Here is a 27,060-nt window from a genome sequence, read left to right as displayed (position 1 = left end):
TGTGTATATAATTGTCATATGATATTAAGTACTTATTATACATATCCATGTATACATAATTATTACATTTAATTAAACTTCATTGCAGTACAGAGATTTATTTAAGCAATAATACAGGGGGTGTTATAATGTGTAATATTGGCACTGCTGTGCTGCAGTCATAGGTAGATCAGCACAGCAGTGCCAATATTACATGTTATAGCCTTAACCTCGAGTGTATTATTGCAATTATACCACAGTTCCATTATCACTGTTTATTTAAAGATTTTAAGTTAAAGTGGAGAAGAAAATGTGATCTGTTATAAACATTCTATTGCTGCTGTGTTTGTAAGCGATGCGTCGTTGCTAGGTTACCTGTATGTGGCGGAGTAATACTGTACATGGAGAGCTTCGGTTACAGTGCATTACCGGCTGATAATGGCACTCATAGACCGCCTCTTAGCCAATCACATAGGAGCTAACTGTGGTATAATTATTACATATAATTAAACTTCATTGCAGTAGAAGAGATTTATTCATTTTTTGATCAAAGCCTAATATATTAATTCTGTTAATATTTACATCTCAATTTAAGAAATATATCTATCTTAGAGTCGTCTTTCAAGAATAACACCAGACATGTGAATATTTCCTATAATATTCTTTGTAATGTAATTAGGTTACTATAGGTACAGAATGTCCTGCACATTCTGGACATTTTTAAAGTAAAAATGTTAAATTATCAAAGTGCAGTAAAACATGCATTGGCTCAGATTCCTCAACAGTAGGTACAATTTGAGAGCATGATAAAAAAATAATAATAATAATCAAAAGTTTATTCGACTCCTAAAATAGTCAGCCCTAATATATATTAATAATAAATTGAATTTCAGCAGATAAAACATAAACTATCTTGGGTTTGTCCTGTCTGCTCTCAAATTTCAGATTAAATCAAGTTTCAGATTTAATCGTGTTTTGGGGTTGTACCTTGTTACTCTTATTTCCAGTAACAGAAGCCGTAGTTTGAGTAGTTTGAACATCATGTCTGTCTTCTGATGTTCTTTAGAAATGAAGAAACCCTTCATTTACGTCTGTTTACGTCTGTTTATCTGTCTCACAGTTGCTGACCTCTAGTGCCTACATGTGGGTGGTCGCTCTCAGTGGATTGGTGAGTTTGAAACCAGAACATTTGAATCTTCTATCTTTAGATATCCTGCATCACTGATAAAAAAATAAAATAATCCCCCTTGATCTGCTCGGCCTATCTGCAGTTTTGGTAAATCCTCCAACTCGTCCTCTGAACAGAAAATCACACATACATCATCATGCTGTTTTTGTGTTTGTATTTTCATAGCAACTCAGCCCTCAGGTCTTTGGATGCGTTGCCATGTTTTCCCTTGTTGCTATGTTTTAGATCTCTGGCCTGCTGTACTATAACAACGCATTAGCAGTGCAGAGGTTCCTCCAGGTTCCACGATGGCTGGCTCGTTGCTGCTCTCTGGTTTTGGAGCCTCTGTTCTCGGGTACAGAGCCGCGGGCCGAGGCTCCGTTGGGCATGGGGGCAACGCTGGACATCCAGCGGCAGCAGCGGATGGACATGCTGGACCAGCAGCTGCTGCTTTCTCAGTTGGCCCAGTTCAGAAGGAATGTTCAGCAGCAACAGCAGCCACAGGTAAAGCAAAAAAAAACATAAAGCAATAGTTGATTAAGGAGAACTATATAAATAATAAAAGATTGAAAATTAGAATTTGCCAAATCCTGCTAGAAAATGAAATCCGCATCTTCAGTAAGATTTTCCATGAAAACAAAACTGCACTGACTTTAGACTTGATAATAAAACACAGTGGATCAACACCAGCAGATGACATGTCTCTCCAAACCATCACTGATCATCAGTAAATTGTAAATTTTACATTTTATTTATAAAGGGATCAGAGTCTGGAGGAAGAGTGGAGAGACACACAGTCCAAACTGCTCGAGGTCTAGTGTGAAGTTTCCACCAATCAGTGATGGTTTAGAGAAGAGACATGTCATCTGCTGGTGTTGATCCACTGTGTTTTATTATCAAGTCTAAAGTCAGTGCAGTTTTGTTTTCCCACAAAATCTTACAGCACTTCATGCTTCCCTCTGCTACTGACAACTTTTATGGAGATGCAGATTTCATTTTCCAGCAGGACTTGGGTTTACATCGGCTGTAAGCCATAATCATCAACAATAAAAGAAATAAACTCTTAAAATAGATCACTCTGTGTTTAATACATCTATATAATATATGAGTTACTGAAATAAGTAACTTTTCAATAATATATAATTTTTTTGAGATGCACCAGGTTTTGTCAATTTAAAAATACTTAGTAAACATCCCAGCTGGTTGCCATGTGATTGCATTGTCAAAAACATCATTGTTTGGTATTAATTAATCTTTTCCAAGAAATAATCATCTATCAACAATTTTTTTTTCAATTAAGGGCATCATTCGTAAAAAGACATATATTTTTACATTAAAACATAAAATGTGCTTTATTCAGACTTTTAATTCTATTTTTTTAATTCCTGATAAACCTTAAAATAAAATAACATCCAATAGTCTGACCACAATACACTGTGTTTCCATGTGCTCCGGTCCACTTTAGATGCATCCAAGCCCAGTACAGAGACATGGACATGGTTAACGTAAGGCTTCTGTTCTTCACAGTATTGTTTCAAATGCCATTTTTGAGTGCAAAAGAAAATAGCTGATTTCTCCCAATATGGTTTTATTTATTTATTCCAATTCTGGCCATTTCCATCTAAATTATTTTTATTTTCTCACTTTTTTTTTTTTTTTTGTTGCAAAATATCCAGTGCATCCCTCTTAAATACACGGGTACATTTACATTTTGCTCTGATCTAGACAGTCTAGTCTGTTCAGGAAGGACTGAGCTCTGTTTTGTTGGCAGCTTTTCTTCTTCATCAGGTCGTAGGTGCCAAACACTCGTATCTCACAGATCATAACCACAAGAGGAAATACCAGCCTGGTTCACTTTTAAAGAGTAAAGCAACACGTCTGCAGGACGTACAGACAGTGCAGCCGTGGTTCTATATATCTCACTGTTCAGTGTGAGATTTACAGTTGGGTTTAGCTGCTGTTCTATAGTGGGTGATTGTACAGAAAGAGAAGTTTAGAGCAGTTGTCACTACAGAATGTGTGTAACGTATTTTTCGCACTATAAAGCGCACTGAATAATAAGGCGTATCTTATGCGACTCTAGTAGACTTCGCTGGGTGGTAATTCTTAAAAAAAAAAAAAAAAAAAAAAAAAAAACAGTTCAGATGAGTTTCAGACAAATATTTGGTATGCTAGATATCTGACCCAGTCGTTGACTGGGAGTCAGGAGCAACGGCTACATATCGTCAATACCGTCAACCCCTGCATTACCAGAGCCGTTTATGGAGAATCTGTCCACTTTCTGCGTCCCTCTAGAGGGAGGACACAAGTAAGTCTTCTATGAGTGTGGGTGAATAAAGCTAAAAGAAAAAATAAAGTAGATTAATGTATTTTTTGAGCAAAGAAAGCGTTTATCTACAGTTCTATCAACATGTTTTACACTGTAAAGCACTAGCATTACTGATACTGTGAGCTGATTGGATGGCGAGCTGATCCTTTAGATACAGGTAGAGCATGTTCAAAAGGCTGGAGTTCAAAATGATAAAAAATGATGCCTGCAGTGCTGAAATATTTGATATAGTTCTGTTTTGAGGACATTAGGGCTGTAACTATTGATTATTTTGATAGTTGACTAATCTGACTATTATTTTTCCGATTAGTTAATTAGTTAATCCTTAAAATGAGGTTTAAATGGCATTTAAATATCTGAAAGTTGTTTAAACATGGAAATTACTGATATTTAGTGATTTAATATGTAATCTGTTGTGTTTGGGCACTTCTAGAGACACAAACTAAGTTGATTGCAAACTGTGTGAGCAAACCATTTACCCCCATTTATCTCCCATTGCACTTTTGTCCCCAGCACTTAGTGTAATGCGGTACTGTTACAAATTAACGATTAGTCGACAGTTCAATTTGTGTTCGACAAATTTAAATAATCGACATTGTCGATTATATCGACTAATCGTTGCAGCCCTAGAGGACATAAGTACATATATTATTTTAGAACTGATCAGGCATTTATAAACTCTGATTTTTCTCAGTTGCTTTGTATGAACCTATTCATGCTGGGCTCACTTTAAGTGCGTATTCTCCTCTATAGAGATTCTCTGGCAAGGCTTAACTTCATCCGCTCATTACTGATGAATTAAAGATGTTTAATTATTAATAGTTATCAATAATCAACCCACATCAAGGTTTCTAATAGTGTCCTGTGATAATCCATCCAGTACAGCTCCAATATTCTCACACAGCGCCTGCAGATTGTGATGGTAAGACATCAATCTGTAGTCTAGTTGTTTTTCCACTTTTTTTTTTTTTTAGTTTCTTTTTTGTTTTATCTTTTTTTCTCCCCTCTGTCTAATCAGAGGAAGAGGTTAGTTTCCTGTCTTCATGCGCACACACACACCTCTACTTTGTGGGCTCTGATAAAAAGTGCAGATTACCTGTGTTTCTCAAGGGAAAATTTGAGTCAACTTTACCTAATAGTGACTCAGCTGCGGAAAAATCATCAATCAGGCCAATCTTTGAGAAAGTTAATTAATCTTCACATAGAAAAGCATGTCAGAAATTAGTGCTGTGCGATATGGCGATAAATATCGTGGGGATGATAGAAGAGTGTCTATCGTGCTACTTACCTTCTACAGTCCCTATCGTTTCTACAGTAATTTCATCAATTATTTATGTAAATATATAAAGTAAGCTATGATGAAATGTATTGGCGTGGTCACTTTGCATAAACTCGTTTTATATAAGTGATAATAAAGTAATCTTCACAAAAAAGCTTCATAACGTGGTTTTGTGACGTGACGCTGCTTTACGTTATTTAAAGGACACTTTAAAAAATGTTACGTGAGTTGATTTTGATAACTCAATTTAAATACCTGTATAATTTTGAAAAAAAAATAGCTACTGCATCTACCTTATCTGTTTTCATTTGATACATATATATTGCTGCATTAAAAGGTACTAATTCTCATTTGTGAAAGTTGGGTTTAATGTCACTTTGAAATAAAAGTGAGCAATGATATTATTTTGTCATATTTTTGAAGAATAACTGAAAACATACTTAAATGTGGTATATCATGATATATATCATTATCGTGATATAAAAAATTCCATATAGTGATATATGATTTTTCTCATGTCACCCAGCACTAGTCAGGATTTATAAACCTTAATTCTGATCTGCTCAGGGCTGATCAGATCGGATTTTTATGGTCAGATTGGAATTAACACTAATTCACTAATGTGTAGTCACATGAAAGGTTGATCACCACAGGTCTTCCTACACTAATTTGGATGGGGCAGGACATTTTTGGGCAGTTCCTCTCAAAGTTCACATGACGTAAAAACATCAAGAAGGTGTTGGAAACCCTCTGTAATCTGATCTGAGTCGTCAGAGTCAGGTGCGTAACTGGAAATTGATAAACTGCATCTTTTTTTTATGTTTTAGGGTACTTTTGAACTAATTCTGAATTCATTGTTTCATCAATAATAGCAAACCATTATGACTCAGATGCAGCAAAACGAGCCCAAACTATGATACTACCACCACCATGTTTAACAGATGTGATTCAGTTTTAACATGAAGGGCAGTTCTTTCTTTTCTCCAAACATATCGCTTTTCATTAAAAGCTAATTAAGAGTTACAAAGCTTTGTTCAATAAATTAATGAGTGAGCAAGTCTAATATATTTGTCTAATTTCTTAATTAATTTTAAGAAATTTTAAGTTTAAGGTCATATTTTTGGAGAAATATAGAAATTTATTAAGAGTTCACACCCATTATGTTAACTGTACGTTAAAATACACCTGGTTGCATTTTACTATGACTTTTTTTTTTAATGGCTTAATTCACTCTCATGGCACTTTGTGACACTGAAGCATCCGGGCTTTCAACTTTACAACTTTCGAAACTTCACCTTTCTCATAAAAAGGAAGGAAACAGTGGTTGGCTAAACTCTCCTTAACTTTAACCTACATGGTCACAATATAATCACAATACGCTGTGAATGGCAGTGAGGTGTAATTCCATTAATGAGAAGTGTTGATTTGATTGATCACTGCCTTTATTTCCGTTCTCTAACAGGAGGGAGGACTGCTTAACTGGAACAGATTCTTTCCTGGTCTGAGACACAGAGGTCAGAACCGGCCTCACGGGCAGCCACGCCCACAGCAGCCCCCTCAGCCACACCCACTGGACACGCCGGTGGCGGAGGAACAGGTGAGGGACCAATCACAACACAAACTGTCAAATCACTGCGATTGCAAATGAAATCAATAAATTAAAACTTCTAAAGAAGATGTGCTAATACATACACAGTTATAATATAGAATTCTTTCGGCTAGTTTTATACACTAACATGCAAAATGTCATGGGGCATGAAATTAGTACTGTGTGCCAGAGTTGCTTGTCTTTTCACACAATGGACCATTCTAGCCAGATACTGCTGGTCACAATCATTGTAGCTTGCATCATTTAAGCTTACATCCCTATATGAAAGAATTAATTAATAAAGTTACACTTACAGGTGCATCTCAAAGCATTAGAATATCATTGAAAAGTTACTAAATTACTTTATTTCGGTAATTCAGTTCAAAATGTGAAACTCATATTATATATAGGGATCTATTTTAAGCGTTTATTTCTTTAATTATTGATGATTATGGCTTTCAGCCAATAAAAACTAATAAATCAGTCTCTCAAAAAAATAGAATATTTTATAAGACCAGTTGGTACTTTTGGCAGTGTGGGCAGTGTGCCAAGTCCTGCTGGAAAATGAAATCTGCATCTTCATAAAAGTTGTCAGCAGAGGGAAGCATGAAGTGCTGTAAAATGTTCCAGGGAAAACAAAACTGCACTGACTCAGATGCAGCAAAACGAGCCCAAACTATGATACTACCACCACCATGTTTAACAGATGTGATTCGGTTTTAACATGAAGTGCAGTTCTTTCCTTTCTCCAACTACACTGCACTGCACTGACTTTAGACTTGATAAAACACAGTGGATCAACCCCAGCAGCTTCCTTCAGATTTTTGTCCTTTGATTTGCAAAAGTCAGCGCAGTGTTTTCCCAAAAAATCTTTTAATAGAGATGTGGATTTCATTTTCCAGCAGGACTTGGCACACTGCCCACATTGCCAAAAGTATCAATTGGTCTTGTATAATATTCTAATCTGAGATATATATATTTCTTGTTTTTTTTTTGGCTGTAAGCCAAAACGATAAAATAAATAAACGCTTAAATAACAACTTTTTAACAATATTGTAATTTTTGAGATGCACCGGTATGTAACCCAAGGATACCCAAGGATGCTTTACAATCACATTTTACACTCAACCATATACAGTCATCCACACTCATTGGTGAGAGACAGCAGCCAATTGAGGATACCATACTCTCTTAACCTGGATTCCCTGGAAGAAACCCCACAGTTTGCAAACAACCATCTAGTAGTGCCATATCAACCACTGAACAACACAGCAACTGAAACAGTCTGAAACAGCCCTAATCTAACAAGCACTAAGCAGCACTATAGCAACACCATAACAGCCACCTAACAACCACTTAGCAACACTAAAGTACGCGTCTTCCACCACATTCAATTCAATTAATGAATGACTGAATTTATAAATGTCTTCAATTTATAAATATAAAAAAGTCTTTAATTGGTTGATTATAGTCTGTTTGAAGTGGTGATTTTGTGAGTAGAGCACTGAATTGTTAATGACAGGGTCGTGGGTTCAATTCCTGCTTTTTCTGAACTTATTCTCAGTTATCAGTCTAATCTCTGTCCATCTTCCATGTTTTCCCAGGTGGCCAGACTAATGGAGATGGGTTTCTCCAGAGTGGACGCCCAAGAAGCTTTAAGAGCGTCCAACAACGACATCAACATGGCCACTAACTTCCTGCTTCAGCACTGAGGCGGAGCCTAAGGAAACACAGAGAGAGAGAGGTTGGAGGAAGGAGTAGGAGGAGGCGGAGCTACAGCTGCTGGAAAACATATATAAGGTCACGCAGAGAAACGCGTGCAGAAACACGTGCAGTGACGTTGTGAGACACTGGTGCCAAGACCATTTGGTCGCATTGGTGTCTGTTGGGAAGGTTGGAGGGTAAAAGGGATGAACTGAAAGGTACAGAACTCTCAGGAGCCTATGATGTCACCTCCTCTTGATCTGATTGGACGTTGAGGAGCTGCTGAAGTTGCTGAAGCTTAAGCTGCCATGCTGTTTCGATGCAGCCTGAACCAGGAATGGCGTGAAGAAGCCAAGCAGCGAAGAAGATGGTGGCGGAGGATCACTCGGTTATCTCAGGGCTTTCTCTGGCCTCGTCTTCTCTCGGTTTCTGCCAGGACTGTAGAACAGTTCTTCTCAATAACTCCATGCAGTGGTGGTGGCAGCATCTGCCTCAGGATGATTACAAAGCAATGTGACTCTTAAAGTTGAATTAGGAAAATGATGGAAGGTTCTATTCTGAGCTAGATCTTGTTGGTATATCACAAAGCAGGATTTCTTGGTGCGCTGTGTACCTCTTGCAATAAGTGAGAATAGTCTTGAATCAATTGAAAAGTTTAATTATTTGGAGCTAATATACAATATATTTCCTTACATGTGAGCTACAGGTGTTGGACAATGAAACTGAAACACCTGGTTAGAGACCACAGTAATTTATTGTTAGACGGACAGTTCTGGTGGAAACACGAGAGTTGAGCCGTGGTTTAATATTTTTGATACAATCCGGGTTAGCACCCGAACATCCCTTTCAGACAGCTTCCTCTTACAGCGTCCACAGTTAATCCTGTTGGATGTGGTTGGTCCTTCTTGGTGGTATGCTGACATTACCCTGGATACCGTGGCTCTTGATACATCACAAAGACTTGCTGTCTTGGTCACAGATGCGCCAGCAAGACGTGCACCAACAATTTGTCCTCTTTTGAACTCTGGTATGTATGGAAGCCCATTTCCGCCACCTGAAGAAAAAAAAACGTCCTCAACTAAGTCATAATTATGAGATAGAAAAGTCATAATTATGGGATAGTAAGTCATAATTATGAGATAGTAAGTCATAATTATGAGATACTAAGTCATAATTATGAGATACTAAGTCATAATTATGAGATAGTAAGTCATAATTATGAGATGTGGAATTTTTAGTAGTGAGCAGTGAGGAAATTTCACGACTGGACCTGTTGCACAGGTGCTGCATCCTACTACGGTACCACAGTGCTGGAGTTCACTGAGCACTAGTGTTTATAGACGCAGTGTGCATGACTAGCTGCTGCTTTTATTATACACCTGTGGAACCATGGAAGTGATTAGAACACCTGTGTTTAGTGATCTGGATGCATGTGTGTATAAATGCTAGATCTGGTGAACCATGAAATCCAGCTTTGGGAAATAACCCTGGTTCTGGTCATGTTGGGCTCTGGACTGGAAAGGCTTTGGTTCTGGAGTTCAACACTAGGAAAACACATGTAGCCCAAAGGTATTTGTTCTAAGATTCAAGCCTCAAAATTTCATATTTCATTAATCCTGAAGTGTTAAAGGTACACTAAGTAACATTTTCACTGGTGCAGATTTAGACCACTGAAGTTGTGCTGCCCTTCTTATGAAATTGAATATAAGGAATAATATTGCTTTGTGTACCTTTATCCACGACACACCAAACAATTTGTATGTGTCCTCTCTAATGGTGTGATGTTTTTTTGAATAATGACTGAAACTGTATAGTAGCTGTGTTCCAAAGTGTAGGATGTATTGCATGTAAGGTGTATTCTCAAGAACCTGCCGATATTGTACAGTATCTATCATGGTACAGGGGTTACAATTCAATATATCACATTATTACATTACATTACATTTGGCATCTATATATAGCTTAAAGGAGGTCGAAGGGAAATAATGGGACAGAGGAGTGAAGGAGAGGAAACATTATGTTGCAATAATGTAAGCAATGAGGCAATATGTTGAGGTTGTTTAAATCAAATTTCAGGAAATAGTCTAAAGCCCTATTCTATGGGATTAATTTCTCAGGGGGATGTCTTCTCCTCAGTGATAAGTCATCTGGACTACAATTGGATCAGTACGCTTTTAGGCTTTCTCGGTCACATGACATCGCGACGTTCAGTAGCTCCTCCATTTCCACTTTCTGTTGTGTTTACGTGGATCTCCATGGAAACGCACACCCAAAGTGTGTAATTACGGTGTGTGGCAGTGGACAAATAGCTATGCTATTAAACGTGAGGTGACTAAACTGGAAGACCGCGGAGTTCAGCGAAAAACAGTAGGTAATTCAGCCTGTAATTTTCTCAGAGGACGTCTGAGGAAAAACACGTACATGGTCTTTCCGGACGGGAATAAAATCAGAGAGGACCCCCCATAAAAAAGAAAATTACCCCAGAACCCCCTGAAAAACGAAACCCATCCAGATAGGGCTCTAGTATGTCTGTAGTAATATAGAGGCCAGGTTTAAACACAGCACTAAATGAACCACTTCTGACACCAATTTTAACATTTAAACCTCTAATAAAAAAAATCCATAGAGTATTGCTTGAAAGAAATTGCAGTACTACAATATATCAGTATTTATGTAAAGCTGCTTTGAAACTACATTTGTTGTAAAGAAATAAACAATTAAACAATTAATAATACTTGATAATTTAAAATATAAAGTTTTAGATAGCCTCCTCGTCTTACAAGTATTACATTACACAATTATGCTGCAGCACAGAACTTTTTACAGAAATAATGTAGAAGTCATTTTAAAACTCTGTACCAGAGTCTTTGTGTTTTCAACATTCTCTCTCAATTTTCGTGGTCCTTTTCGTGTTTTCTTCATATTGGAACAGCCTTCTATGACATAGCGCCTGAGAAATGCAGCCTAGACTTTGGAACGCAGCTAAATTAACTAAAAGAAGAAAGGCTATGAAGAAAAAGAAACAAAATGGTCTGATCATCTGAAGGAGCGTATAGTGAATTTCAGAGCAATGTGTACATATAAAAAGCCTGTATGTGTTAAACTCAGTCTGTGTGTTCTGCTGGGTGTGTACGAAAGAGACACTTCAACCTTGTGAAACCAAGGGTTCACATAAAAAATAACTTAAAATAAAATGGTTTGGTTTTATATAATTTAATTTTAAACAGGGGAAAAAATGTTTGATGTAAATGGTTTGATTTAAATGACTGACCGTGACTGAAGTTCTAAACTTACCAATGAATGCTGCCATTAAAATCATTTTAACTTATTTTAAAACAGTGTGCTGTTGGTTGGGTTTATTACCGTATTCTTGTGAATATGGTTGTGTGCTTTTGTTGATGGGTTTTGCTTTTTCTCTGTTAGATTAAAACAGAACAAGTTTTTGGTACATTATTTTTAGAATTTGAGATGTTTGGGGAAAATGTATGTTTATTACATCAAAGAAGCCCAAACTTGCATGCCATTGTTGCTAGAAGCAAGGATCAGTATAGACATACACACCCTTGTTGCTAAAAAAAAAAAAAAAAAACACTATTGTTGCCGTCAAAAAAAAAGGAACAGCTCAAATATCCCACTGACATTGTTAACATAAGGAACAGCTCAAACACACATTCTAATGTGTCTAACGTATCAATGTGCACATGTGAGGCGTTTCAGGGAGAGACTCATTCATATCACACACAGATACGGCTTATCTACATTTGTCAATGTGAACCGTCAAGATCCAAATCCAATCTGTGCAAAAAAAATCAGATTTTAACAGTTTTGTAATAGGTTTGTAATGTGATAGTAGCCAAAGTGACTCAAATCTGATTTGAAAAACAAAAATTTTGGCACTTTCACACAGCCATGAAGAAATCTGATCTGAGCCACATTGAGCAAAAAATCAGATTTGAGTCACTTCAGCCTGGAAATGTGAACGTAGCCAAAGTGACTTAAATATGCTTTGAAAAAAAAAAACGGATTTGGCACATTCACACAACCATAAAATAAATCTAATCTGAGCCACATTGAGCAAAAAATCTGATTTGAGTCACTTCAGCCTGGTAATGTGAACGTAGCTAAAGTGACTTAAATATAATTTGAAAAAATCAGATCTGAGCCACACTGGGCAAAAAATCTGATTTGAGTAGCTTCAGCCTGGTAATATGAATGCAGACAAAGTGACGACATTTATACAGGTATCAATGTGCGCATGTGAGGCGTTTCAGGGGCAGATTCGTTCACGTTACACACAGATAGTGAAGCGTCAAGATAGCCAAATCCGATCTGAGAAAAAAACTAATTTGGGCTTGTAATGTTAACGTAGACAAATTGACGCAAATATAATTTGGAAAAAAAAAATTGGATTTGGCACGCCATGAAAAAAAAATTAGACCTGAGCCACATTAAGCAAAAAATTTGATTTGAATCACTTCAGCCTTGTCTGTTGAACATAGCCTAATTTTATAATATGCAATAATGGATTAATTTCCTCAATAAATAAATGACCATGTACAATATTTTAATTTCATTTGTTAAACTAGGACTTCTGATAATGTTTAAGGTCACATTTATGCAGAAATATAAAAAAATACCAAAGGGTTTACAGCACCACTGTAGTTCTGCAGGCCCTCCTTTCTCATTTACAGGCATTACAGGCCTTAATAAACAGTAGAACAGCGCCACCGTGCGGTCATACACTGTATATGTAGTTTTATCTGTAGTCTGTATTTTTATACCTGCAGCTGAGCTTGGTCTCCTCCGCGGCAGCAGACGGCAGCAGTTTGGGGAGGTGTGAGATCTTCAGCAGGTTTATGGAAATCTTCCATCTTCTCTGTAAGAAGCTCCAGAACCCGCCGTGCTGGAAGGGGCAGTTTGGCCGCCGTGTTAAGAAACGCGTTTCACTTTTTGTACATTTTTCCGCTTAAAGCAGATCATTTAGGGCATCATGAGCGACAACGAGAAGGAGTATGTGGAGCGGGTGCGTGAGATTCATGATTTTTATCGGTATTTACTGTATAATTTAGCTAAAATTCGGTAAATATGATCGTGTGGTTAAACTTAGGATTGGTGAGGAGAGTATTTGTAGCTGAAGAGACTTTCAGGAACGTCAATTAGCTTATTTAGGCTAGTTAATTTCACAGGATAATTGTTAAATGTAACGTTAGGTTAATATTTTAAACCTCATTAAGCTCGTTACTACAACAATTAAACGTTATTTTATATAATTTCTAGTATATTTAACGTTTAAAACCCGATTAATATATATAAAAAGCTAACGTTACTGTTATATATCTTAAAAACAACCGCGAGTTTTGCTGGCTAACTACATTAGCTTAGCCTAGCTTAGCCTATTTTAGCTAACATGCTAACCGTCGGATTTTTTTATATTAAAAACCCTTAATTTCCGCCTAATAATTTAGATTTCAACTCCGTTTTTTACACTACCTTTTATAAGGAACATTAAATACAGCTTTAAACCCACACTATTTCATTATTTCCACTCATTTTCATTCAGGAATTAAATTAGCTAAATAGGCTAGCTAGGCTTCCTAATCCGGCTAAAATTACCTTAGTTTACCTAGGTAGGCTAACTTGGCTAAAGCTAACTAGCGTCTCTATTTCGATAACGTTACATTAGAAACCGAAATTAACATCGAATAAATGCATACGATTCGGTGTTTTTTACACGTTTAAGGTTATTTGCGAGTTAATGTAAGTAACTTAGTCCATGCACATTAATGTCACTAAAAAAATAAGCTCCAACATGCGCCCTAATTTTAGTAAGAAATGGGGAACAGCTGAAACATGCACATTAACGTCTCTAACAAATGAGGCACAGCTCAAACAAAAATGTTGTTTACATTAATTAAAAAAATAATTAGCTTGTAAACGTAAAGAACAGCTCAAACATGCACACTAATGTTACTAATAAACAAGGAATGGTATGAAATGGGAACAGCTCAAACATGCACGCTAATGTTAGTAAGAGCTAGGGAACATCGATGTAGGACACAACAGTGCACACAATTCTCCAGCCGTGCACTATAATGGTACTAACGAACAGAACAGCTCAAACCTGCACACTAATGTCACTAACACATAAGGAACAGCTGTAACATGCATGGTAACAAGTAGGGAAAGGCTCAAACATTCTGGCCCAATGCATGGTAATATTACTGTCTAATAGGGAACAGCTCAAACATGCACGCTAACATTACTAAGATATGGGGAACAGCTCAAACATGCATGGTGGTTATATTTACAAAATCAGAATCAGCTCATAAACATAGGGAACAGCTTAAACATGCACACTTATGTTTCTAAGAAATAGGGAACAGCGCTTTAGGACACAACAGTGCACTCAATTCACTAGCCATTCACTACAATAGTACTAACAAACAGAACAGCTGAAACATGCACACTAATGTCACTAACATAAGAAACAGCTGAAACATTCTTAGCAATGTTAGTGACAAGTAAAGAACAGCTGAAACATGCATGGTAACATTAGTAACAAGTAGGGAAAAGCTGAAACATTCTGGGCCAATGCATGATAATATTACTTTCTAATGGGGAACAGCTCAAACATGCGCACTAATGTTGCAAGCAAATAGGGAACAGCCTAAACATTCACACTAATTATACTGCGTTAGCAAATGAATGCGAAAAAGTAGTCAGCTTTAAAAAAAAAATTAGGAGGAGCCAAATTTAATAGATTTAGGACATGCAGTTCGATTTTTTTTCTCATGTTTAAGGTTAGATAAGAAATGTTTGCGCTCTATTTTTGATCGATTTGCATAAGAAAATAGATAGAGGATGTATGAGGAAGTAGCTAGCTAATAGTCTCTCTAAATGTTGTTCAAATAAAGTTGTCTGTGAATGTGGCTAAATATCCTACAACTTGAAATAATTTAATCCTACATGATGTTATGTTCTTTCCTTCCTGTTTGCATTATACAGATTTTAAATTGTTTGAACTGTTTGTTATTGATGTCTTAATGTTACTATCTAGCTTACTTTTATATACTTTAGGGATGCACCGATGTAGGAATTCTGGGCTGATTTTTGATATTACATGTGTACATAGATGCCAATGTCAGTATACACTTAACTTGGAGAGACTACACACCAGTTATAAGTTTATAACTTTTAAAACTATTAAAGATGAGCTGAAATTAATGGATTTTAAAGTAACATAGCCGGTATTCAATAAACACATCAGCAAGTATCTATTTTTATAATTCCGATATCATCGTGCATCCCTTAAATTCTTTACCTTTCACTGGTTAACTTGTAGTCCTGATTTCACCCTTTACCCTGGGTTTGAAAGCTTTTGGAAAGTATATAGACATTTCTTGAATTTTTGAAATCTGTGTTTTATTTAAAACCGCTCATTTTCTTTTAGTCAGTACTGAATTGCTTTTTGCTTTGTTTTTTTCTCTCAGTGTTGTAACAGTAGTTGATTGACTCTCTTTATTCCTAAATTTTTCCTTTTATTCATCTTATGTAACGTTATATTACCAACATGAAAACAACGTCCTTACCCTTTTCTGTTTTTCTTATTAAGGTTAAGGTGCGAAGAATGAAAATGTGGATGAAGTCAAATATCAAGTTTTTTTTTTTCCTTTTTCTTTTTTTTTTAAATGAGGCTGAATTTTGAGAGTGCATGCTAATTCTGTGTGGCAAGAAGTTCTAAGAAGTTCCCCCCGTGTAGAGTGTTGTGACATTGGGAGCAATGAATGGGCAAGATGGGAAAGAAGTCAGAAATAAGAAACGGAAGAAAGAAGAACAGAATGTTGGTTGAGAAGTTGTGAAGTTAATCTCAGAAGTGTTCGGGTGGATAAGATGAAGCAGGGCTAAGTAATTTGCATTAGTCTGTTCTGTCTGAATATTGTAAACCTCTCTCTTTTTCATACACTTTGCATGCTACTGTTTCTACGATGTAATGCCAATGCAGTGTAATGATGCCAGACATTGGTGTAAATGTTTATGTAGGATCCTCCATGGTCGACTGTAATGGTATCAGTCCAGCATGCTTAGCCAACAAACCTCTGAGGTTGTGAGGCGTTTTGTAGGTGGTGTTATGTCCAGATAGGAAAGATGCAAGATAATGAATGGGGTAATTGAGTAGCTTTTTTGAAAATCACATCCTGTGTTCAACAAAATGAACAAATTTAGATTTTTGTTTCTCCTTTTAAATGAGAACCTTGAGCAGATGTTGTCAAAATTTAATATCACCTGCCATTTAAATTAAAATATATGCTAGTGCTCAAAAATCTCAAAAAATATATAATTGAAAAGTTATTTTAATTTAGTAGTTCAGTTTAGTAATTCAGTTGAAAATGTGATTAAATGTATTAAAATGATCTGTTTTAAGCGTATTTTTGTTTTTCATTGATTATGGCTTACAGCCAATGAAAACCCAAAAATCAGTGTCTCAGAAAAAGATAAAAGGCCAATTATTTTTGGCAGTGTGCCGAGTCCTGCTGGAAAATGAAAGCCACATCTCTATCCACATCAAAAGTACTAATTGGTCTTATAAAATGTTTGTTTTTATTGGCAGTAAGCCATAATGAACAATAAACAAAATAAATGCTTAAAATAGATCACTCTGTTTAATTCATCTACATAATGAGTTTTACATTTTGAACCGAATTACTGAAATAAAGTAATTTTCAATGATATTATTATAATTACTATTTTTTTTATTCTATTATTGAGATTTAGCATAGCCGTCTAATTAGACATGAGATCACACTGCAGAGACACACAATAGCTAATTTCTTGTTTTATAACAGAATCTCCTCAGACTGCAATCTACTGTCTCCAAATACCAATTTACCATGTTTACAATTAATCAAAGCATTTTGTTCAGGTTGCTAGTCTTATAGTCATTTCAGTATGTGGTAGATTGCCATTGTTAACCTAGATGTAGCATTGTTTGTATTTTGTCGTAATTGCTTAGTAGTTATGCAGTTAAAATTTATATTGAAAATAGACAAATTATGTTAAATTATATCAAATGATATTAAAGGTGTGATTTAAAAAAATTCAGTACTCATTTTTCCCTTGTAGGAAACTAACTGAAAAACAGCAAGACCTGAAGTTCTTCATCTGGGCATATCAGCGACTACAAAACACCACAACTTTAGATGTCTATTAAAGGAATAGATTTAAGACCATCAGTTACATTTATCAACATACTTATCCAGTAAACAGGCCTGGAGCCATGACATGGATGGTTCTTTCTGCTTTTGTGCTTCTAATCTGTTCTGATCTGCACAGGAGTCACGATCCAGAAGCCGGAGCCATAGAGTCTCTGCTAAATCCAATAGCGAGTCCCCGAGACGTTCCCCAGCGGGGTCTAAAGATGGGTCCCATCGTTCCAGATCCAGATCTCACTCCAGGTCCAGATCTAGGTCCAGGTAACAACCTTTTTTTAAAAGCTGGGTAGTACATGTTTGGGGTTTTAAATGTTTAACTGAAGTCACGATGAGAAGCTTGATGTAGGAGTGATGAGAACAGAGCACTGTTTACCCACCCAGAGAGTGCAAGACCAATTTTGCTTTTTCGGGAATCTGGTAGCTAATAGCAAGCTGCATGACTGGGATTTGAATCATCAATTTCTTAATCATAGTGGCAGTTAGGGGTGTGCCATATCGTATCGTACGTGATAATATCTCCAAAAATGTAGAATATCGTGAATGATATTATACCCTGAAATATCGTGCCATATCACCCACCCCTAATTATCACATCAGGGTTCTACTTTTTTTGCTGTTTTCAGATAAAGAAAAATTCACACTGTTCTCATTTCCCATTATATATCTACTAGAGACAGATTATATCTGTCCAGTATCATTTATTTTACTTTAATCCTGGATATATGGAGATATTTGGAGTGCATTACTAGTATCATGACATTTTGGATCATTGACTTCTGTTACAAATCTGATAAAATTATTTTTTTATGTATCTGTTAGCCATATCATATTGCATGCAATAATAAAATTCTAAATATTTTTTTCTAATTCAGTGTTTTATTATATCACCAAAAGTATTATCGTGAAAATACCATGAAATATTGTGATATTATTTTAGAGCCATATCGCCCACCCAGTACTTTAGATCTCTGGACCACTTAGCACTGTGTTTAATAGATTTCTTTGTTGTATAAATACCTCTTGCCAATAAATTTTATATCGTTGGAAAACCTGTGAATTTCTCTTTAAAATGAAGCCACGTTTGCAGGGAACGTGCATTTATGGGATAAGCAGCAGAGCTGAGTATGTGGGTTGTACCCATGAAAAATTTGGCAAATTTTCTCTGCCAATTCCAAACAGCTTATTATTCTGCCATTGACTCATTGGGTAGTTGATAATCCTTTTGGGGTGTCATCATCTTGTGATGCCCACTTCAAACCCTGTCTCTGAAATCCACCGTTATTTGGAACTTGACCTTCAGTTTGGAAATAGAGGATGGTAGAACACAGTCCATAATCCAAATAATTAAATAAAATGAAGCATGCTCATTCTTAGAGCAGATACCTACTGACCCCTGTAGCACCTGTGAGCATGGGCCCTACTGCTTCAACCAAGCAGTAAACAATCAGGCAAAATAAGCATTAATAAGCATTAATTTGGAAATGACAAACATTTGAATGGATATGACTCACATACTCTTATTTGCTGCTCTTCCCACAAATGCATGGTTCTTACAAATGTGGAACCATTAATGGGGAAATTCACATTTTCCAACTGTATTAGATTAATTGCCAAGAAGCATTGTTACAAAAAAGAATTACTAATTACTAATAGCTACAAATAAAAACTAATACTTTACTAATACCTGTTTTATTTTTACCATTTCTCTCAAATATTGAGGTATGAGGTCTTTCGTTATATCGCCCAGGCCTAAGCTAGATTTTGCAACTATCGAAATGTTGTTCTTATGTATTATATTGTTGTATCTTGCCTTTTTTATCTCTTTCTGCTTACAGGTCCCGTTCCCGCCGGAGCACAAGGAGGCGCTACTCTCGTTCACACTCGCGCTCTCGTTCACGCTCCCACTCTCGCCGCCGCCACTCTCGCAGCCGATCCTACAGCCATGAGCATCGCCGCCACAGAAGCCACAGCCACTCTCCAATGTCCAACCGCAGACGGCATGTTGGCAATCGGGTACAAGTTCCCCTCATACTTCAGCTCCTTACTTTAGGTTGATTTTAAGGTTAATTTGTTGCTCCAGCACTTTGTGCTTCCCTCTGCTACTGACAACTTTTATGGAGATGTGGATTTTCATTTTCCAGCAGGACTTGGCACACTGCCCGCACTGCCAAAAGTACCAATTTGTCTTATATAATATTCAAATTTTCTGACACACTGATTTTTGTGCTTTCATTGTCTGTAAGCCACAATTATCAACTATAAAATAGATCACTTAAAATAGATCACTCTCTGTGTGTAATACATCTACATAATATGAGTTTTACATTTTTAACTGAATTCCTGAAATAAAATAACTTTTTAATGATATTCATTCATATTTTTAGTTAGAGGTGTTTTCTTTTCTCTCTCTGATTCACTCGTACACGTGTAGACGCACTGCTGGGCACAGCCTTTGATTATGTGGTGTCCTATTCAAAGTTCTTGGACGTTCACGATAGCCTTTGTGATCAAAGGTCATTCGCTGACCCGACACAGACGTCAAACCAATATCTAATTTAGAGTCTCGTAAATGTCAGAAAGCGTTTTAATGCTCAGCAGTAATGTTGCCCTTAGCTGGACGTTTCTGGTCACAAGTGCAGTGAAAACAAGTGGTTGCATCCCACAGTTTGGTAAAAGGACTGTGGGACAGTAAAGCTACTTCAGCATGATTCATCTGCTGATCTACAGAACCACTTGTACAAGTACACGATATGCATAATATAATAATAATCAGGCAAAAAATTTCATTTCTGTATTATTGCAACTTCATTAAAAAAAAGAAAGAACCTTTTAAATGTTCAGAGACAGTGAGTGTACAAAGATTATTTTGTAATGCTTAAGAATTTTTTTAAGCATTTATATTGGTCTATTAATTATAATGGGCACAACTCAAAAAATGGCTGCCAGATTTACAGTAAAAAGAAAGTTATAAATTTTTAAACATTAGATGCTATTTTTTGAAATGTTAAAATAATATAATGCTATTAAGGGTTAATTAAAATTTTGTAAAAGAATTAGTCTTTTTACTGATCTGAGGACACTATAAATAATTATAAATAAACTATAAATAATAATTGAGAACAGCAGGATCATAACCTACAAAAACTGCTTATAAACTCAATGAAAGCAGTCTGAGAATGAATATTAGTGGGAATAAACTAACAGTCTCCCACTAGTAGTAGTAGTAGTAGAAGACGATGTTGTTATTATTAATAATAGTATGTTTAAATAAAGTATTTATTTATTTATTTACTTATTTACTTACATTTATGCATACCTGTAATGAGGGTTTTTTCTGTTTGTCTGCAGGCGAATCCAGACCCTAACTGCTGCCTGGGTGTGTTTGGTCTGAGTCTTTATACCACAGAGAGAGATCTGAGAGAGGTGTTCTCTAAGTACGGTCCTCTGAGCAGCGTAAGCATCGTGTACGATCAGCAGTCACGCCGATCACGAGGCTTCGCTTTCGTCTACTTCGAGAACAGGGAGGACTCTAGGGAGGTGAGTGTTTCCTGAGAACATGGTGCTGATTTGTGTATGATTGTACTAATACTAAAATATGTATGTTGCTTTTGTAGTATCATTCTTTCATAAACTGTTCTAATCAGGCTAAAGAGCGAGCTAATGGGATGGAGCTGGACGGGAGACGTATCAGAGTGGACTATTCCATCACTCAGAGGCCACACACCCCCACCCCGGGCATCTATATGGGACGACCCACATAGTGAGTGTTCTCCACAACTTACAGCAAACTACAACAAATCAGAATCAGCTTGACTGGCTAGAAATTGAGGAGGAACATGACAACTTCATGTATAAATAAAATTAGATATTAAGTTAAAAAAAAAAAGCCCACAAAATTAGATATTTCCCTTCTCTGCATATTTCTGCATTTAGAGTACATGAGTAAAAAACCCTCTCACTTCCCCCAATAAAAAAAGACAAAATCCAATGAGCATTCATTTTTTATTAATATTTTTTATTATTACTTCTGGGTCCTGACCCACCAGTTCAGAAAGCTGCACTAAACAAGCAATATCTAGACTGTATAGGACAACAGTTTAATATACTGTATACTCTGAAGTATACAGTATAAAAACGCAACACACGCACGACACAAGCAATAAACAGACTATATACAGACTATGTACACACTGATACTTATTGACAAATACATATATGGTGTATTGCAAGATTCTGATTTTCTGCTTGCAGTGGGGGAGGAAGGCCGAGTGCGTCCGGAGGCCGCTCTAGAGATTATGATCGCGGTTACGATCGAGGATACGAACGCTATGATGACAGAGAATACTACAAATCTTACAGGTCAGTGAGCGGGGCTATGAATGAACTTTAGATTTAATCATTTTTCTTATTCTATAGAAGATTATTTTATATTCTTCTATTATGTTATATTGTTTGGCTAAAAAATAAATATATATATATGTATTTCTCAATTAAAGACATAATTAAGTATCCTGGAATCTCTTGAAAATAACACCATGTCTGTGTGAATGTTTCCTATAATATACTTTGTAATATTTAGTTTAATATAGATATAGTTATAAGCCCCAATCAAAATTTGTCTAGGGCCCTCAAGGTGCAATAAAACATGAATTGGTTCAGGAGCCTCAACCAATAGGAAGCACAACTGAAGGGAATGATAAAGATTAGCGACTAATAAAAAAAAAATCAGCAGATTAATTACCTGACTACTAAAACAGTCATTGCTTTGCCAAATAACATCACAGCGCTAGTGCTCGGAGGAAAGCGCAGCGACTCCTGCTGTTCTGATACATCAGCTCACAGACGCGGCCTTGTGCTGATCCACATCACCCTAGGAGTGATGAGGGGAAAGAGCGCCATCTACCCTCCCAGATAGGAGATCAGGGCCAATTGTGCTCTCTCAGGGCTCTGGCAGCTGATGGCCAGCTGCATGACCGGGATTCGAACGTGACAGCGCTTTAGTCTGCTGGATCGCGCGGAGCCCCCACTATATTGACCTTTTTTTTTTTCTTCTTCTTCTTCCCTGTTTTGTGTGTGCAGGCGCAGGTCTCAATCACCCTACTACAACCGCGGAGGGTACAGGTCACGCTCTCGGTCGCGGTCGTACTCCCCACGTAAGTAAAACCACTCGTTAGTGGTGGAACTCTGTAAACACACACATTCCCCATAAAATGTGGGTGAGGTCACTTTTTTCTGCTTTGTTTTGTGTTCTGTTCTTGCTGTGTTTCATCGTGGAGGAGGAGGATAGTAGGCTGTAACAATGTCAGATTGGATTGTGGCTTGTCTTTTCCGAAGGGCTTTGCTCTTAATGTCATGTCTTTCTGTTTGTTTATTCCCAACAGGTCGATACTGAAGAATCGAGTAGAAGGATGGATGGATGGATGGATGGATGGATGGATGGATGGATGGATGAATGATTGAATGGATGGATGGATGGAGGAATTTTGTTTTTATTCTTATAAATGCTGAAAAGTGATGGAAGGATTTTTTTTTTGCTTTTCTATAAATGTATGGTTTGAGTTGTTGTATTTTAAGAGATTTGATATTTTGTTGAGTTTAATATTCATCCTGTCCATGATTTATTATTATTATTATTATTATTATTATTATTATTATTATTATTATTATTATTATTAGTCTGGAATATGAAGAGCTATGTTTGTTTATCTTCCTCTTCTCTTGCTGTTTGCTGGTAGTCATTATTGTCCATATACAGTATGTTTGACTGCAAGCCTTGTTTAATGACTATAGCCCTATCCGGACGGGATTAGTTTAATAGTTTCTCAGGTGGACCTTTGTAAAAAATATTTCACACTTCTACTCAGCAGTAAAACTCTTGCATCCGGACTGCAATCTCGGGTCACATGACATCGCGTTCAGTAGCTCCTCCATTTCCACTCACTGTTGTTTTAACATGGATCTCCGAGGAAAACGTGCGCCCAAAGTGTGATTACAGTGCAGTGGACAAACAGCAATTTTATTAAAAATATTAGAGGAAGACTACGGAGTTCAGAGACAAACAGTAGATAATTCAGCCTGTAATTTCGTAAAAATACGAACATGGTCGTTCCGGACAGGAATAAAATCAAATAGGACCCCCCCCCCCTTGAAAGAAAATTATCCTAGAACCCCCTGACAAACTAATTCCGTCCAGATATCGCTTATGATGTTGATGATTTATGATTTATATAGGGTCAGTTTCTCCTGAAAGGGATTAAGCCTAGTCGTAGACTACACAAATTATGCATAACATTATGACCACTTCCTTTTGGCTAATATACAAAAAACAAAATACAGTAAATTGTCCTTTTAATTAATGATAAAGCTCTGTTCAAAATGCTGTATATTGCAAGATGAGGCTAAATCCCTGTCTGGGAAACCAGTCAACCTATAGTGTTTGTTTTGAGGTGTAAGTTTATTCCCAGTACAGTTTCACAGTTGATTCACAAGTTGATTCAAATAGTTCCCGAATCCAGGGAGGAAGTGTTTTAAGGAACAGGTTTTCAAACTTCCTCAAAAGTTTAATGGAAATCTAGTCATTTTCTAGACTTGGTTTCAGATTTGCGTTAAAGAAGGAATACTCCAGCAATTTTTTCAAGTCAGGACGTTGTTACAAAAGAAAGTCTGGACCAAAGATTGAACCAAGGTTAGTGTATTTACTACATTGTATACGGGAGGGGTGGACGATATGGCCCTAAAATAATATCACGATATTTCATGCTATTTTTGCGATTATGATACTCTTGTCGATAAGACAAAGCACTGAATTAAACAAATAATTAAAAAAAACCCTACTGCAACAAAATATACAATATTTTATTTTTGCATATGATATACATTTAGTCCAGTTAGTTTCGGTTTCACAGTGCCATTTAATTACGTCCTGTCATCATGTACGTTGGCTGATTCTCTTTATATTGGATTTATAGATTGGTTTATAGAAAGTTGTCAATTTGATGTGCCAGATTTCGCCGTCTCGACAGAATCCGACTCCCTTCAAGTATAGTGCAGGTGTGTCTCGCAGCAAAATGAGTACCAGATTCCCCTCTCATTCCTTTTATTTCTTCTTATTTATAAAAGAGGTTAATCTACAGTTACAGTAGATACAGTCAAGTCAGTAATCACCAGCACCGTAATCTGTTGTGCACATACTGCTGTGGGATGCGCCTGCATGGGAAGGTGGTCAGTTTTCGGCACAACACCCCACATCATTTTGGAATTGTGTGAACAAATTTTTGTAATTTATTTATTACAATAATGATTTTCAATTACAACTAATAAACTGAATTGAGTCCCACTTTTGGAACAACGCATTACAAAGAATGTTTAAAGCTTAGATTTTTTGATAAATTTGTTCATTTAAAAATGTATTTATTGAGGTTTTTGAATGTGACCCTTTTGCAAGCATTTCAATCACAACCAAAAGACAAACATAAAACAATGCAATTCTGTATTTTTAGGGATTCTATCTGTAAAAATTTCAACATTCACTACTTTGGAAATATTATACCTCTAATTCATCCTCTGAAACAAAAAATGCCTCATTTAAGGCTTAGATTGTGTTCAATTAAAATTTTAATAAATTGATAATTATTTAAATTATACTAAAATAAAATTATTTTTTTGTATTTTTTTTTGTGTACACATATATCGACTTTGAAAACTTCCCATCAGTGTCTTTGAGTTTCTCTAGGGATAGAGGATTAAAAAAAAAAAAATCAAAATGTGATAATTTACTCTACTTAAATTTAAAAAAATGCTGGAGTACTCTTTTTATATATATATATGTATTCAATAAATACATGTATTTCTGCTGGGAAACAGGGCAATATCTGTATTGAAATAGTCCATCAAAAAGGCCAGTATCTCATGTAAATGTCTTATGTTGAATAAACATTACGCTTTTACAACCTTTTTGGTCCTTTTTTTATTGTCTTGGATTGGTCAAGCATTAAACCACTGTTGACTGTATACAGTGTTTCTATGTAGTGGAAACAGAAAACCGGAATAGGAAAGACTTGCACTCTGTAGCACTATTAAAAGTGTTCTCTTATTAATCCAAATCATTGAACTCCGGTGTTCCAATCACTTTAATTTCCACAGGTGTATAAAAGGACTGCTTCTACAAATATTAGTGTAAGAATGGGTCTCAGGAGCTCCAGCAGAAATCCAGCTCTGTGGACCCGTGATAGGATAGGATGCAGCACCTCTGCAGCAACACGTCCAGTGGTGAAATTTCACTACTCACTACTAAATATTCCACAGCCAACTGTCAGTGAAATTATAACACAGTGGAAGAGACTGGGAACTACAGTGACAGTGTGCTCTGTCAGTGTAAAATAACAGAGCGAGGTCAGCGGATGCTGAGGAATAGAATTAAGAGTATTCTACTGCAACAAAATACAAATTAAAATATTTCTATTAATAAATAAATATTAATTATTAAATCTGAATTTCATACATTCAGTAGAAACAATTAAATTTATCATTGTCTTTCTGTAAACATTTTTTTTCTTTGGATAATTAGTTGCGGTTCCTGAGTATTTGATGCAAATTTATGAGATAACGTAGGTTAATTCTTCATTAGTCCCATAGTGGGGATGCTCACATTATCTTGTCTTGCCTTGGCTTGTTTAATTTTATTATTTTATTATTCTTGGGTGATGGACCCTTCCCGAAATTGTAAATCTTTTGTTTAAGATCTTTTTGGGGTGTAGTTTCCCTTCACCCACGTGGACGTGATGTGATGGCAGCCACAACAACAGAAGCAGCAGCCACTGTATCCTGAGAGAGCAGAGACTGTAAAAAAAGATGGACGTTGTGTCTCCGTTCCCATACATTCAATGAAAATGAAGCCAAAATCTTCCGCCATGTTGGCGATCCTGAAACCCGAGTCTGCGCAGTAGAGACCAGAGGAGGGAGAAAGACTGTGGATAGCAGCCTACTCATTTAAATAACCCCGCCCCTGAGGCCTGCCTCGAGGTCACAGACTGCAGAGCGGGGCGGAGCGGAGCTGACGGTCTGTTATTGGTCCCGCCCATAAGCAGCCCTTTTACAATAACCACACCTTTTTTTAATAGAGCTGAATAACGTTTTAAAAACTGAATTCTGTGGTTGATATAAAAATTTGACAATATAAGCAGAGGTTACACTAGCTGCTGCATTTAAATAAAGGAGGTAGAATTACAGTATATTAGAAAAAAACGTGATTGAAAGTTGTCTGTTTTGCCATTGAAACCTATGGGGATGGGTGGAGTTACACAGCTTTCTGAAACCGAACAGCAGGGGGCGCCCGACCTGTGGTGGCTTCACTTTTGAGAGACGATGCTCTGTTCAGCTATATACAGTTTATGTGTGAGAGAGAGAGAGAGAGAGAGAGAGAGAGTTATGAGTTTTAAAACATCTTTATTAAAATCTCAGCCAAACAGAGACATGATCACAGGTTAGTGAAAAACAGGAAAAACACTACATTGGAAAACACTACAATCACATAACAAATAACAATTTACCTTCCTCCAGTTTCTCTCAAACTCAGAAAGAGAGAGACATAAACAAGGAGAATGAGAGAAAATATACAGAAAGAGAGAGAGATACACACAGAAACAGAGAGAATGAAAGAGAGTGAGAGAGACACACACAAAAAGAAACAGGCAGAGCTAGAGAAAGAGAGATACAGAAAGAAACAAAGAAAGAGACAGAGCTAGAGAAAGAGAGATACAGAAAGAAACAAAGAAAGAGAGAGCTAGAGAGATAGAGATACAGAAA

General features: G+C 36.5%; 3 protein-coding genes across 5 annotated transcripts in view; 2 read left to right on the top strand and 1 right to left on the bottom strand.

Annotated features, from left to right (window-relative positions):
• ubac2 (UBA domain containing 2) overlaps positions 1-11,383 on the top strand; it is a 40,789-nt gene extending 29,406 nt beyond the window's left edge. Inside the window, exons 6-9 of the mRNA XM_049469710.1 lie at positions 1,100-1,147; positions 1,394-1,651; positions 6,218-6,352; positions 7,948-11,383. Of these exons, the coding sequence (XP_049325667.1) occupies positions 1,100-1,147; positions 1,394-1,651; positions 6,218-6,352; positions 7,948-8,055 (549 nt within the window). The 3' untranslated portion in view covers positions 8,056-11,383. The remainder of the gene's footprint in view (positions 1-1,099; positions 1,148-1,393; positions 1,652-6,217; positions 6,353-7,947) is intronic.
• Positions 1-27,060, bottom strand: part of tmem41ab (transmembrane protein 41ab) — a 519,270-nt gene that overhangs the window by 385,286 nt on the left and 106,924 nt on the right. The window lies entirely within an intron of this gene.
• LOC103036567 (transformer-2 protein homolog beta) lies at positions 12,932-25,205 on the top strand. 3 transcript variants are annotated; one of them, XM_007246651.4, is made up of 8 exons: positions 12,932-13,070; positions 17,378-17,517; positions 19,092-19,269; positions 20,605-20,793; positions 20,901-21,016; positions 21,508-21,615; positions 22,336-22,409; positions 22,638-25,205. In XM_007246651.4, the coding sequence occupies exons 1-8, from the start codon at positions 13,038-13,040 to the stop codon at positions 22,646-22,648; spliced, it is 849 nt and encodes a 282-aa protein (XP_007246713.3). In that variant the 5' UTR covers positions 12,932-13,037; the 3' UTR covers positions 22,649-25,205. The 3 variants fall into 3 exon arrangements, with proteins under 3 accessions (XP_007246713.3, XP_022530344.2, XP_049325668.1); XM_022674623.2 differs by having other exon boundaries at positions 20,871-21,016; XM_049469711.1 differs by lacking the exon at positions 22,638-25,205 and having other exon boundaries at positions 20,871-21,016; positions 22,336-22,417.

Source organism: Astyanax mexicanus, chromosome 21 (genome assembly GCF_023375975.1).
Source record: "Astyanax mexicanus isolate ESR-SI-001 chromosome 21, AstMex3_surface, whole genome shotgun sequence".
Classification (NCBI taxonomy): Eukaryota; Metazoa; Chordata; class Actinopteri; order Characiformes; family Acestrorhamphidae; genus Astyanax; species Astyanax mexicanus.
The sequence above is the reverse complement of the archived record's forward strand: the minus strand, read 5'-3'. Positions and strand labels throughout refer to the sequence as shown.